The sequence below is a fragment of the Marmota marmota genome, unplaced genomic scaffold (assembly GCF_001458135.2).
Source record: "Marmota marmota marmota unplaced genomic scaffold, marMar, whole genome shotgun sequence".
NCBI classification, from domain to species: Eukaryota; Metazoa; Chordata; class Mammalia; order Rodentia; family Sciuridae; genus Marmota; species Marmota marmota.
Window position 1 is genome coordinate 3,087,782 of NW_025999983.1, and position 13,307 is coordinate 3,101,088.

Here is a 13,307-nt window from a genome sequence, read left to right on the forward strand (position 1 = left end):
GGCGGGAGCGTCAGTTAGCGCAGGGGCACCGGGCTTTCCCAGGACTCGCGTGCGCGCAGGAAGGGTGATCTTGTAGGGCCGCGAGAGCCGGGCGTTTAATCGGGACTTGCCTCCTGTCTTCGTCCCCAGGGGCAGGCTCCTGGCTGCACTGACCCGGCACGTATTTCATTCAGTCAACTTTGTCACGGCTTAAGCTAGGTTTCTCTTTCTTGAGCCGGTGACCTCTTAACAGGAGTAAAAGCGTTTCCCTCCACTCGGGGGACCGGCCCTCTGGGTTCCTGTGACTGGGGTGAGGACAGACCAGAGTCCTGGCACCCTACGCTTCCACACCCTTCTAGTGACCGTGTTGGAGAGCGTGGGCCAGGGAAGTGGAAGTGGATGCCCCCCCACAAAGAGGACGCGCCCCCACCCAGATCGACCGACTGCAGACCCGGGTGTTAGCTGGTGTTTGGGTTGGTAATAAAATGGAAGGACAATGGGGCGTTAGCGTGGAACAAGAAGGCGCCTCCGGTTCCAAATCGCCCTTTCGGACTTGGTGTGACCACTCCGTCTCGCCACCCGCGGGCGCGCGTCTGAGAGCGCGCTGGGGCAGGGGCGACAGAAGGCGTGTCACGGGGGAGGGGGACCAGATCGAGCAGAAAAGTCAAGGCAGAGAGAGCTTCGCTAGAAGCTAGGAGGCAAGCGGGAGATGTTGAGGAAACCCGCGCCGGATGCGCAAAGGAGGGAGTCGCCGCTGTCGTTGATGGAGGGCGAGCCGGGTGAGGACAGAAAAACTGGGACGGGAGGGGGCGAGGCGGGACCAGGTGGGAGCCTCCTGTGGTCCAGGAGATGCTGTCCGCGGAGCACAGGGCGACTCCGGAGTCGGCCGGCCGGGCGCGGCTCCCCGCGGCCCTGAGCGCGGCTAAGGCGCCACCGTCCACCGCGTGCGCACCGGAGCCTTTGTCTGCTCCTCGCTGGCGAACCGCGTTTCCGCGGCGTTTTCTCGGGGCAGGATCTCCTCCAGGCTGCGGTTAGGCTTCCCGCTCCCAGCTGCAGCACACTCCCTGACCTCAGCCGACCCGCGGCTCTCTGGCACTAGGGTCGAGCCCCTCCCCACGGCCGGAGCTCCTCTTTGCTTACAGCCCGCCCAGGCGCCTTTGAGGTGCAGCTGCCAAGGGCGGGCGAGCATGTCCCGCGCGTGGCTCTTCTGTTCTCTGAAATCCCGCATACCGATCGTGGACCAGTACGAGATAGCCTTGTGGCCTCTTATTAAATTTGTTTGTGGGCTCTAGCTGCTGGCGGCAGATCTCTGCTTGTACTTGCAAGTTGGCTTGATTGCCCAGCAGGGCGTGGGCCCTGTACTCCCAGCTGACCTCTTAAGTCCTGTGGCTTCCCCCAGGTATCTGCTTCCACACCCAGCTTCATATGTGAGTTGAAATCGTGATCCATGGGTACTTAAGTTAAAAAGGGATGTGTGTCTGGGTATGAGTATGTTCATGGAGTGAGCTTGTGGCCCTCAGATGTGGTCAGCAGAGACATTTCTTACTTTGTGTAAAAGACCCCATGAATTGGTCACGGATTAAAGGTGGTATGAGAATGTGGTACCCTGCTGTCTGTCTCGGAGGGCGTTGGAGTAAAACTCAGACCTGGGCTAGAATTGGATTTGCTTAGGGTCCTCTTCTTGGTGCACTCTAGAATTCCTTTTTTACAAAATAAACATCATCTTCTGTCCTATGACAAGGGATTGGGGATGGTGTTGAAGGCTGCTGTACCTTGCAGTGACAAACTCTGTTTTGGGGAAGAGGTGGGACTTAGGCTTAGGGGTTTAGGTATTTGGAAGGAACACGTTTTCCTGGAGATGATGGTGTTTGTTTTTGCACGCTGCTGTGACTTCTGTCTGTCCTGGCTGGGGCTAACATGGTGATGTACATTGTGGAGCAGAATAAAGATTAGCAGCCCAAGACAGGTGCTTAAGTTGTCTCTGAGAAATCATGGGCTTTCCCTCTAGAAAGACAGAGCACCTAGAGGAGAGGGCCTTAAGAGGCATCCATTCTGTACAGAGTTCCTGCCAGGAGAAGCCAGCTAGGAAGTTACACCTGCCTACTCTCCCTTGGAAGTAGTTTAGGGTTCAGCTAGGAACAAAAGGCTCCAGCTGTCTTATTTGGGACTTAAAGATATTAAATGTTAAGATACTTTTAAACAAAATCTGTAGGTAGAATCTCCTCACTCAAGAATGGGAAGAGGAAAGTGATCCTATAGGGAATAGCGTCCACTTTTGGGATCTTTGGTTCTGTCTGTTGTTGCTTAAAAAGCTACCCTGGTTTCAATTCCTAAAGTAGTTGAAGCTTGACAGAATTTTCTAATAGTTTTCATTAAAAGTCAGCCTTTTGGAAAGAAAAATTGCCACACAAGAAGTCATCAAGGACCACAATTTCAGACACTGTTCATCAAGGACCATAATTTCAGACACTGTTCTCCCATTCACTGTCACTGTCTGTAAATGGGCCTTTTGGAAGGAAAAATTTCTGGATACTATAAGAATATAAATGTGCCTGAATGTCTTCAGGGGCACTCAACCACTGAGCCACATTCCCAGCTTTGTTCTGTATTTTATTTAGAGACAGGGTCTCACTGAGTTGCTTAGTGCCTTGGTGTTGCTGAGGCTGGCTTTGAACTCGCGATCTCCTGCCTCAGGCTCCCTAGTGGCTGGGATTACAGGTGTGTGCCACTCTGCCTGACTTACTCCCCATTTTCTTTTGATTGATCTTTTGGTCTGATAAGTCATGTACAGGCTGCTAGGTCCAATAATTATATAAATACTTTTCATTTGTATGTCTCTTAGTTCCATCCTATGTTTTGGCTCTGCAGTTTAGTTCACTCAGTCATTCCCTGAAAAGACACTTCTTCCAAAGCTGCTGCCCCTAGCCAGGATGTGGACACAGACTGAGCAGAGCCATGGACCCATCCTGGGGGAATTTGCCAACTGTGAGAAAGAAGGAAGTGCCTGGAAGTGGATTGGTGTTAATGCCCAGTGCTCCAAGAGGTCATTGGTCTCTATGCCTGATGCCCTTGCTCTGTGTCTATTCCTGATTTTGTCTGATTTTCTGTCATCTGACGACCACCAACTCTTCCTCAGACATCCAGCATCACACTTCATTGCTAGGAGAGCTGCAGATTGCAATAGGAGTCCTATCAGGTGTCCCAGAGTGAGTACAGTGAATGTCACTTTGCAGTGTGATGAGCGTGTCGGATGTAGAGCTGCGAAGTCGTGCTAGGATAGGCCAGTATACACTGTGCCCAGTCTTCTGTAACAAACATAGGCCGTCTGCACCAGGCGGTGAGTGCTGTCGCCCCAAGGCCACACAGCTTGAGGAGGTGCCTGGTGAGCCTTGCATGGGACATATCTTGAAAGAAACTTGGAGTCTGAGTTGAGAATATTGCTCTAAGGACACTCGGAAACCACAGATAGCCCATATAGAGAATGCAGGGAAAGCACGCGGGACAGACTTGTGAATACAGAGTGCAAAGCCTTCAGACTGCAACTGTTGTATGTTTCTCAAATATTTAAAACAAAATTATATTTGTCAAAACTGGAGTTTAAGCACACTTCATGCCCATCTCTAGCCACTCTGTTTCCTAAGACATGGGAGTTGTATGGCCAACACTGGACTGGACTCAGACAAATGTAATCCTTTTTAAAGAGCAAATGTGCTTAGCCCTTAGGAGCTACACTAGGCTTGACATCAGTGTACTCCTGTGGGCTCCACGAGGCTGAAGCTGTAGAAGAAAATAAAGTCCACAGTGCAGTATTAGAAGAGGGTCTAGACCAGCCGATGGCCAACTGGCAGCCTGCTGGTGGGCCTATACAGGGTACACTGTGGGAGGGAGGTGGAGATGACAGTCGCCCCATCTGACAAGCAGATACAGATGTCTCTGAAGAACAGCCCAGCAAGGCCTTGAGGTCCTGCTAGGCTGAGTGTGAGTGTCCAGTGTCACTGACTCTCTGTGGAGGGTGAGCTGTTTATTGAGTGGGTACTCAGTCCAAAGGGCAAAGTTATTTAATCTGGGCAGGATTAGTTGGGTTATTAATCATGTAATTCCATGAAAATCCATCTTTAGTGTGGGGAGAAAAGAAAAACAACCCGTACTCCTTAAAAGTGGTTGAGAAGCGGTAGAGCTATTAGAAGATGGTGTCTTCTGCTATTTCAGCCTGACAAACTGGCTCTAGATCATTTTTGCACATAAACCGTTTTCTGCCCCATTAGGAGACAATGCAGTGCAGTGGGTAGTGAAGCAAATGTTTTCTTTAGTGTAAAGCAGGTGAAGCGTGGCATGTTGAGCACTTCAACAATTCATTCACTGTGGGTTCTTGTTTAAAAGCAGCCCATGCAGTCTGAGAAGGGGAGAAAAAGTAATTTTCTTGTAAAAGGAATATTTTCCCTTAAAAGGAAAACAGTTGTAATCCAAAACATTTTAATTTGCTTTTAGAATGTAGACCAAACTCCTGCAGCTGATCTTTTTCCAAGTCTGCCTAAAGTAAAACTCTCAGGGACAAAAGAGCTCAGGACTGGGAGACAGGGCAGCTGGCCTCTAGGGTTCCTGTTTATCACAGCATGGGCCACTTTCTGGACTCACCCTGTTCCTTTGCTGGCCTCTGCTTATTGCCCATGCCCTCTCTCTAGAAGGCAAGGTCAGGGAGAGCCTGGGGGCGGGGTTTGTCTTTTTTGGTTATAAGTGTGACAGTGGCTGACACACATGTGGACCATATTCATATATTTTGTTGAAAATCCAACAGATTCAGACAACATGGAGCACACTGCCTGTATTCCCTGTCTTCAGAGAACCTAGACACCCATGAGCGAGCACCGAGAACGTGCTCTGCGTTGTAGGACCTGGGATTCAAAGGGGTGTGAGACAGAAGCAGCCCTTGCAAGGGACAGTCAGCCCCAGGGGACAGCCAAGCTTCCCTTACTGTCTTTCTGAGAGAGGGCTGATAGGAGCTCTGGACGCAGTGAGAACCAGACACGGTGCCTGGCAGGCCCTGCAGAGACTGATCCACGGAGCGAGGCTGCACCCAGGCTGGAGGGTGGAGAAGGCGAGCCACCCCCCGGAACCCAGGGGAGGCCTTGCAGGCTGGGAAAGGTACCTTTCACCTGCAGCAAGGTGGGGAAGAAGGTAGGCAGATGGAAGAAGCATTCTTTGGGGTGAGCTGAACAATTCTCTGGCTGGGTGCAGTGGCGCACATCTGTAATCTTAGTGGCTTGGGAGGCTGAGGTAGGAGGATCACAAGTTCAAAGCCAGCCTCAGCAACTTCGAAAGACCCTGTCTCAGAATAAACAAGCAAACAAGCAAGCAAGCAAACAAAACAGCCCTCTGAGAACTCTTCATGCCGGCATAGGAATGGCAGGAAGACCACCCTCCCTCCTGTGGGTGGGAGTCTGTGTGGCTGGGGCAGAGGGCTGGTCTCTGTGCAGAGTCAGAGAAGAGGTGGGAGCCTGAGCTCAGGCTTGGACCAGTGAAGAAGAAGCCGGGGAGGTGAGAACAGAAACCAGAGGGGGCAGGAATGGTAACACGACAGCTGGACAGGGTAGGTGACCCTGACTCTTCAGTTTGGGGTTGAGCTGTTGGGTGGTGTGAGGTAGGAGATGAGGGAGGGGTGGCCACACCCAGAGGAAAAAGCATCTGCAGTGAGCACCTATGTGTTCTGAGCGGTGGGAGTCTCAGCCATGTGGCCCCTGCTTCTTGCGCTGCAGGCAGCGGAGCTGGGCAGCGAGTTGCAGCTGAGCATCCACTGTGGGACCTTTTCAGTGTGGCCAGTGTGCCTGTATCAGGGAGAAGATCACCTGGGGGACGCCCCCAGGCTGGAGGGGCAGGATGAGGCTGCATTCCTGGAGCCCACCAGAATGTAGGCATGGAGAGAAGCCGCAGTGGTGGGGGTCAGAGCAGAGCTTTGTAAGTCGGGGAGTACCTCTCACCCCATGTGTAAGGCCTGCTGTGGGAGGGTCTGGAGCTCGTGGTGCTGTGTGACTGATGCTCTCAGAGGCTGATCCTGGCTGTCGTTTGGTGACTACTGTAGGGGCTGTTGTGGAAATAGCATGAGAAGCCACTGCAGTAGTCAAGCCAGGAGATGACAAAGGTGACTTGGACTGGGGTTTGAGGCCAGAAATGAAATGCAGTGAGGGCGCAGAAGGCACTCAGAGGCAGCAGGTGGATTGGACACATGGAGGAAGGGGGGGACTCCAGAGTGGGATCACAGTGGGTCGCGGGTGGAGCTGCCCCTGGGCGGGAGGTCTGCAGCAGCAGCACGGGGCGGGGCTGGGATCAGGCTCCCTTTGGCAGTGGCATCCTGGAGTGCCTACGCCACAGCATGCTGGAGACGTTAGGAAGGCTGCTGGACAATTTGGGAATCAGAGGCTGATCCCAACTGGAGGTACTTAGAGCCAGCGAGTATGTAGATAGGTCATGTGAACTCTGAGCAGGTTTTGAGGGAAACACAGGCGCTGGTTGTTGAACAGTGCCTTGGTTCGAGCAGTGGAAGTGCTCCATAGAAGTTTGATGGGTGAAAGTGGTGACCCTTTGGAGAGAGTGAATTGCCACCCCTGAGGCAGTAGCTGAAGCCACTGTTGGGGGTGCAAATGGGAAATGAACAGAGGCAGTGGGAAGAGGGCAGAGGACAGACGTGAGGGGAAGAAAGAGCACTGGGATGATCTGAGCAGGAGCCATCTAAACAGAGGAGGAGACATGGAACAGAACAGTCCACGGAGCTCAAGGGAGGAACCTCAGGATGGAAGAGACCAGGTGCCCCAGAGACCAGGTGAGTCCAGCATCTAGCATGCCATCAGCGGTCGAGCTGGCAAGATGACGGAAGCCCGCTGCAGTGGGGCGAGAGCTGGTGGCAATGAACGTATCCTAGGGCAGATTTCATCCTGAGGGAAGCAAAGCTGGGAGTTGGCCTTAGAGCTGCCAGCACATGAGTACTGGCTACCTCCCTGGGGAGGCTTCACTTGAGAAGGTTCATTTGCTAAAGAAAAGGAAGCTGAAGAAGTAGCTGAGAGCGGATGGAACAGCCCCTTAAAGAAGCCAGGAGGAATGGGGTGCTGTGCACCCTCAAGAGCTTAATGAAAACTATCCCCTGAAGGAACTGGGGAGAGTGGTGTGGATGCTGATACCCTGTTATTAGTGGGCTGGGGTGGGCACCAAGTCTACAGTGTCTCAGCAGACACTTTCTGCCCATTTCCCTTGAGGGCAGCACCGTGGTCGTCTGAGAGTTGGCTGTACAGGAGGCAGGCACAGAGAGGCTTGCAGTGGGGGTTTTGGGGGGTGGGAGTGAGCTGCCCACTTGGGAGGGGTGGGCTAATGACCCCCAATTAGAGCAAACATACAAACTCTGCATTTGAAGACTAGAAGGAGCCAAAAAGACACGTACTTTGAAGCTCTCAGATTCACGTCCTGGTGAAGAGTGACCAGCAGGATAGCCCTGGAGAGGTGTCTCGAGGGAGGAAGGGTTTGTGCAGTGATGAGAGGATGATTCCAGAGGGAAGAGAGGAGCTGGGCAGACACAGAGGATTCAGGACAGGTGAACTGGGACGGCCGTGTGGCGCGGGGCTCTGGACAGCAGTGAAGAGGGCAGGACACAGAGGGTCTGGCAGTCAGGCACCAGGGTCTGTCTTCCTGGGAAGGTTGTGCCATGCTTTATGCAGAGGGAAGGGGTAGGCGCCAAAGGCACGTGATGCACAGATGTCTATTGCCTACAGTGCCTTACTTACTGTCTCCTTGGTGGCAGTAAATGTCATGAGACCTGTCCCTGACTTTTAAGGAGTTTCTGTCTGATGAGGGGTCCAGGCAGGTCAAAGTGACAAGGGTATGTCTTGAGGCTTGACCTTGGGTAGAGGAGTGCATAGTTGGGACGGGCACATCTTGGTGGCACCCCACTGCCCCGAGGGTGCTGCCAGGCCCTGAACGTGTCCCTGGTCCCACCTCTCGTTTTCCTCAGTGTGTTTCATGCACCACCCTGCCTGAGGTTGGTGAACTTCTGCCCCAGGTCACTCTGTCTCCGCTAACGGGAGCCTTCTCTGGCTGGGTGGGCAGCTGCCTGTCCTGTCCCCTGGAATCCCAACCTTCTCTGAGGCTTCCTGGTCCTCTCACATGCTGCAGTGTCACCTGGTACTGCCAGTTGTCCGCTTGGTGTCTTTCCCCCGCTAGCCTGTGTGTGTGTCTTGAGGGCAGGAGTGGGTTTTGTTCAACTTCTGAATCACAGAACCTAGCACACTGCCACCGCAAGAAGTCCAGTGAAGGAATACGAAGGTGTCTAAGTGGCGGAATATGAGTGAAATGGTCCTTTAAAATATTCATTTTCTTAAAAGGAAAGAAGTAATGAAACAATGTGATCGTAGGATTTTGCTGGCATAACTTGAAACTTCATTTGATTCATTATTTTTTTTTCATGTAGTCTAAATACACTCTTTGGCACCAGTGCCTGGGCTTCTGCGTCACTGGGAACACAGTACTTCACACGCAGTGAGGTCAGCAGGGAGCGGCCGCCGGAGCCCAGGGAGGGAGGGAGGTGTGTGCTGGGCTTTGGGGGAGCTTCAGCTTTCTTTCCTGAGGCCATGAGAAGAAACTGTTACTTGCACGAAAACATTTGCTTCATAGCAGAGAGCAGTTTGCTTGTAAAGTGCTAAAATAATGCTATATGTTCGGATATATTATATATATATAAAAATGCAAGCATGTTTAATTTTATTTTTGCTACCGGGGATTGAACTCAAGGGCACTCAACCACTGAGCCACATCCCTGGCCCTGTTTTATTTAGAGACAGGGTCTCATGGAGTTGCTGAGCTCCTTGCTGTTGCTGAGGCTGACACTGAACTCAGGATTCTCCTGTCTCAGCCTCTGGAGCCGCTGGGATTATAGGCGTGTGCTACTGTGCTTGACAAAAAAGTGCAAGCATATTCGGCTTTCTTAAAAAAATATTTTTCATTGCAGATAGATACAATACCTTTATTTATTTATTTTTATGCGGTGCCGAGGATTGAACTCAGTGCCTCACATGTACTTGGCTAGCGCTCTACCTTTGAGCTATAACCCAGTCCGTATTTGACTTTTTATAGTGAGCAAGTATGGTGTAAGAATCAGTTTTGCATGAAGAAAAATTTCCTTCAGTGAAAAGAGGAGAAGGTAACTTGCAGAACTGCAGGCTGGGGTGGGGTACAGGGGGTGCAGAGGGGGAGAGAGCAGCATGCTTGTGTGGAAGGCAGGTAGTGCTTATTTGTCTGTAATGCAGTTTTTATGCTTTTGCAATGTTGTTTTAGCAGATTTTAGAAAGAAAACTAAAATGACGTCTGAAAGGGCCCGACGGTATGGTTCCCTGGATCTGGGAAATGTGTACTTTCAGATGTTGTTTTTGTCCTGGGATCAGAAGTTCACTTTCAGAAACATTTGTGTCTAGTCAGTCATCATGTCTTTTGGGGATAATACTCTGCTTCTTGTGATTAACACGTCATTTAGTTTTTTAAGACAGATGAAAACCTCAGTGATTCCAACAGTGTGGTGCTGGCAGGTGAATGAAAGGGTGGACAGCTGATGCAGAATAGAAGAGCCGGAAAGCAGACACACATAGGAGTCCAGGATCCGTGAAAGGGTCATCTCGGGTGCAAGGAGGAAAGGAAGATGGTGGAGAAGACTATTTGGTAAAGAGTGGGCATCTGACCAAAAAAAACATAAAATGGGATCCTTCTGCTGTATCCAGGATGCATTTCAAATGGATCATATATTTAAATATAATAAAAGGAAACCATAAAAAGAAAAAAAAGGAAATTCCTTTCCAGCCTTGGAATGGGAAACACCTTTTTAAATGTGACTCAAAATCCAAGGTAATCTACATTAAGGAAACAAAACAACACATCTTCACATGGCCTTAGACAGGACCAGGGAGGTCCAGAGCAATTCTGGAGAGCCCCAGACAGCGGCTCCGCTGCCTTTCTGGCCCTCTCTCCATTCCTGAGGTGTTTGAAGCTCAAGCAGCATCAAATTGCTAGCTAGCGGTTCTTGAACTTGGAGAAAACATGTTCTGCTCCTATCACAGCAGAGTAATGACCCTCTTAATATAGAAGAGCTCCCAGAAATTGTTAAGAAAGACAGCACCCACAGGTAGTTCAAGAATGTGAGCAGAGTGCATGGAAAAAGAGAAGTAAATGACTCTTTAGAAAATAAGAAGACGTGCCACTTTATTTCTGATAAGATAAATGTGGTTTTAAATAACACTAAGTACCTTTTTCACTTGCCAGGTTTATAAAATTAATAAACTTTGAAACACACAGTTGGTAACTCCAGGAAGAGGCCAGCACTCCTGTGTTCCCTGGGGGAGTATCGAGGGATACAGCCCTTGAAGAGGGTAGTTTTGCAGTATTGATCATTATGAAAAATGCATGTATGCATTGAACCAGTAATTTTACATCTGGGAATACATACTCACACAAAGGCAAAATGACTTAACAAGGTATCACATAGTGCATTATCGCTTGAAGTAGAACATCCGAAACAACTTATAGTCTACCAGGCTCGGCCTGGTTGAGTAACATTTCAACAGTAAAAATGAATACGCCAAAGATGCATTGGTACACTAAAAACACAGGGTGTAACACCCACACATACTGAACTCACACACATCACACACACACACTTTTGTGTTAGAAAGGACAATAAATGCACAAAGAAACTAGGAAGACACACAGGAAACTCTTAATGACCCTGGGCAGTGTAGGGTGCCAGAGGAGGGACAAGGCATGGGTGCATGGGGAGTGAGAGTTATAGGGGGACTTTTCAAAGAGTATTTTCTGATTTTTTGACTTTTGGATAATATTACTTATTTCCCTATACAGAAATCACACTTAAAAATAAGCAAGAATTTGCCAAAATGCCACTTGTTTAATCGTGAGTTCCTTTACTTAGTTGTTGATGGAGTTTTGTTGTTTTTTCTTGTCTTCTATTGAGATCACAGCTTTGTCAGATTCTAAAGTTTGTTCAGTTGACTTCTGCCTTCCTCTAGCCTCCCACTTACTTCTCCTACACAAGATCCCAAATGTCAAGCTATGAATGTTAAAAAAATCACACGCATCACTACCCCTCGGAGTTATCAGCTCCTTTTCTACGTCATGCACATATTTGCGAATGGAAAAAAAATCCCTTCTATTTAATGTAATTTCTGACTCTGCTTGTCGATAGCTTCAGAGTTAAGATATGAACTATTGTTTAAATGGTTGGAGAGCTGCCCAGCCAGATTCATCTGGCAGAAATAACTACATTTTGGCAAGAAACCGAACGTCTTCGCTGTGGGAACATGAGCTGTACGTTCGAGCCTTCTCAAGTGAGTGGAAACACACTTCCAGCGCTGTCACCACTCAATGACACGGGGCTCCTGGACATAGGCTATCCCCACATGACAGCCATGTGATTATTAGTTTAGAGCAGGGGCGGCGGGAACTGATGACCTGTGTCCTTGGCAAACCTGGTGGAGCTGAGCGGGAGCCGCTGTCCCCGAGGTGCTGGCCGTCAGGAGCACCTGCCCAGAGAGCCCTCTGTGCAGCGCAGGGTGGAGCATGGACTAGGCAGAGGTTCCTGTTGGATCTCTCTCCTGCCTCTGCGGTGGGTTTGGAGGGAGTGCTGTTGCCGTGTCTGTCTGAGCGGCTTCTTCCTCCCCGTTAGCTTCTCTCCTCAGCCTCCATGTCAGCCCTGCTCATGTTCCTATGTCTCCCTAATAATGTTGACCTTTTCTTTGTCTTATCACTTAATATAATTTCCTCCTAGTCCACCCTGGGTCTTATTTTAACTGCAGCTTCCTTGTAGTCCCTGGGTTGGTGAGGACCCTGTCCTAGCCTTTGCAGTTGCCTCTTGGGCCTCTGCTGTCTTCTCCTGTGGACCTCACGGGTTCCTGCTGGGCTCAGGGCAGCTGGTCCTTGATGCATCGTCCAGGTCTGGGAGGCAGGGCCCTGTCCCCCTGCCCAGGCCGGCCTCCTTCTCTGGGCCGTTCTTCTGTTGCAGCTGTCTCTAGCATGGGGCCGGGGCCTGGCCGGGCAGAGGGTGGCCTCTCAGCCCTTCATCTTCACAGTGCCCTGGGCCCTTGAGGCTGGCAGGCCCAGGGAGTGTCTTTGTGGTAGAGGTTACGCTTTATGAATAATATCAGTGCCCTAGTTTGCTACCTTCCTCATCAGATCTGACTATATCGGAGAGTTCTGGCACCTTCTCTGTTTCACAACCGTTCTATTCTTTTTGTCAAATGGGCCATCATTAGGAAATCTGTCAATTTTTTTCCAAGTGATGTTTTAAATCTTCTTTTTGTGTGTGTTGGTACACTTTTAAATGTATCCTGGCCAAATCTTTTGAGATTCAGAGTTGGTATGACTTCTGATATCTGGGTCACAGCTGGTGGGAAGGCCCACATAAGCTAGGAGGGCGAAGTGTTCAGCGCCAGGTTTGGAGGGTTCCAGCTCTTTCCGAGTTCCCTGTCAGAGCGCTGGGCTCGTGTGCAGGGAGACACGCTTACTCTCATTCATTTTTTCCTGTTGCTGCCGACGCATGGCTGGTCCTTGGCAGTGTTTACCCTGTGCTCTGTGCCTGGGTGGACAGTCTGGGGAGGGTGGGCAGTCTGGCGGTGGAAACATGGACACACATCTGCTGAGCCCACGTCAAGGGAGCCTGTGGCACAGCTGAGCGGCAGCAGCCTTGCCATCACCAGCTTTCCCCGAAGAGAAAGGAGGTGACGCGGACTGGACCTGGCGTTCACTGGGAGCCTGCAGCAGAGGAAGCAGGGACTCACCAGCTGGTCATTTCCTTGGGCTCCCAGCGGCCCACCAGTGTCTCTTCTGAAATGGTGGCCTGGAGCCTCCCTGATGTCTGGGGGGTGGGGGGGTGGAGGGAGCCTGGGGAAGGGGAGAGCGGAGCTGCCTGGGGCTCCTGAGGCCAGGAAAGGTGTTCTTTGCAGGGCAGGAAGCAGAGCTTCTGGGAGACTGCGGGCAGGAAAGGCCAGTATCCAGCAGCTCCACTTTCCTGGCAAGGAATGAAAGGAAAATGTGTTGAAATAAAAGGGAAGGATTTTTAGAAAGAGAACGAATTGGAAAAAGTGATCGCCATTAGAACTCTTCCATTTAGGGAAGCCCACTGGGAAAGTCTGGAATAGTCTGGAATAGATCCCCTTCCCGGAACCTCTCCACCTCAGAGGTGCCCGCTGCCCTCTCCTCCTGCCCTCTTCGTGTCAGCATGCCCCCCACTCCAAGCAGGTATTTCTGGAGGGCCTTCTGTGTGTGGTAAGGGAAAGCTGGGTGGCCTCCGA

General features: G+C 50.7%; 1 protein-coding gene across 5 annotated transcripts in view; it reads left to right on the top strand.

Annotated features, from left to right (window-relative positions):
* Positions 1 to 13,307, top strand: part of Pde10a (phosphodiesterase 10A) — a 522,815-nt gene that overhangs the window by 258,995 nt on the left and 250,513 nt on the right. For 2 of the 5 annotated variants that reach the window (XM_048805854.1, XM_048805849.1), the window contains exon 1: positions 6,296 to 6,793. The exons of 1 other annotated variant lie outside the window; for it this stretch is intronic. Coding sequence is in view for 3 of the 4 variants with exons in the window: in XM_048805849.1 (XP_048661806.1) it covers positions 6,622 to 6,793 (172 nt within the window). In the remaining variant the exon portion in view is untranslated. Of the gene's footprint in view, positions 1 to 45; positions 759 to 6,295; positions 6,794 to 10,825; positions 11,346 to 13,307 lie in introns of those variants that run through there. 2 more of the 5 variants (XM_048805853.1, XM_048805851.1) reach the window with 2 other exon arrangements.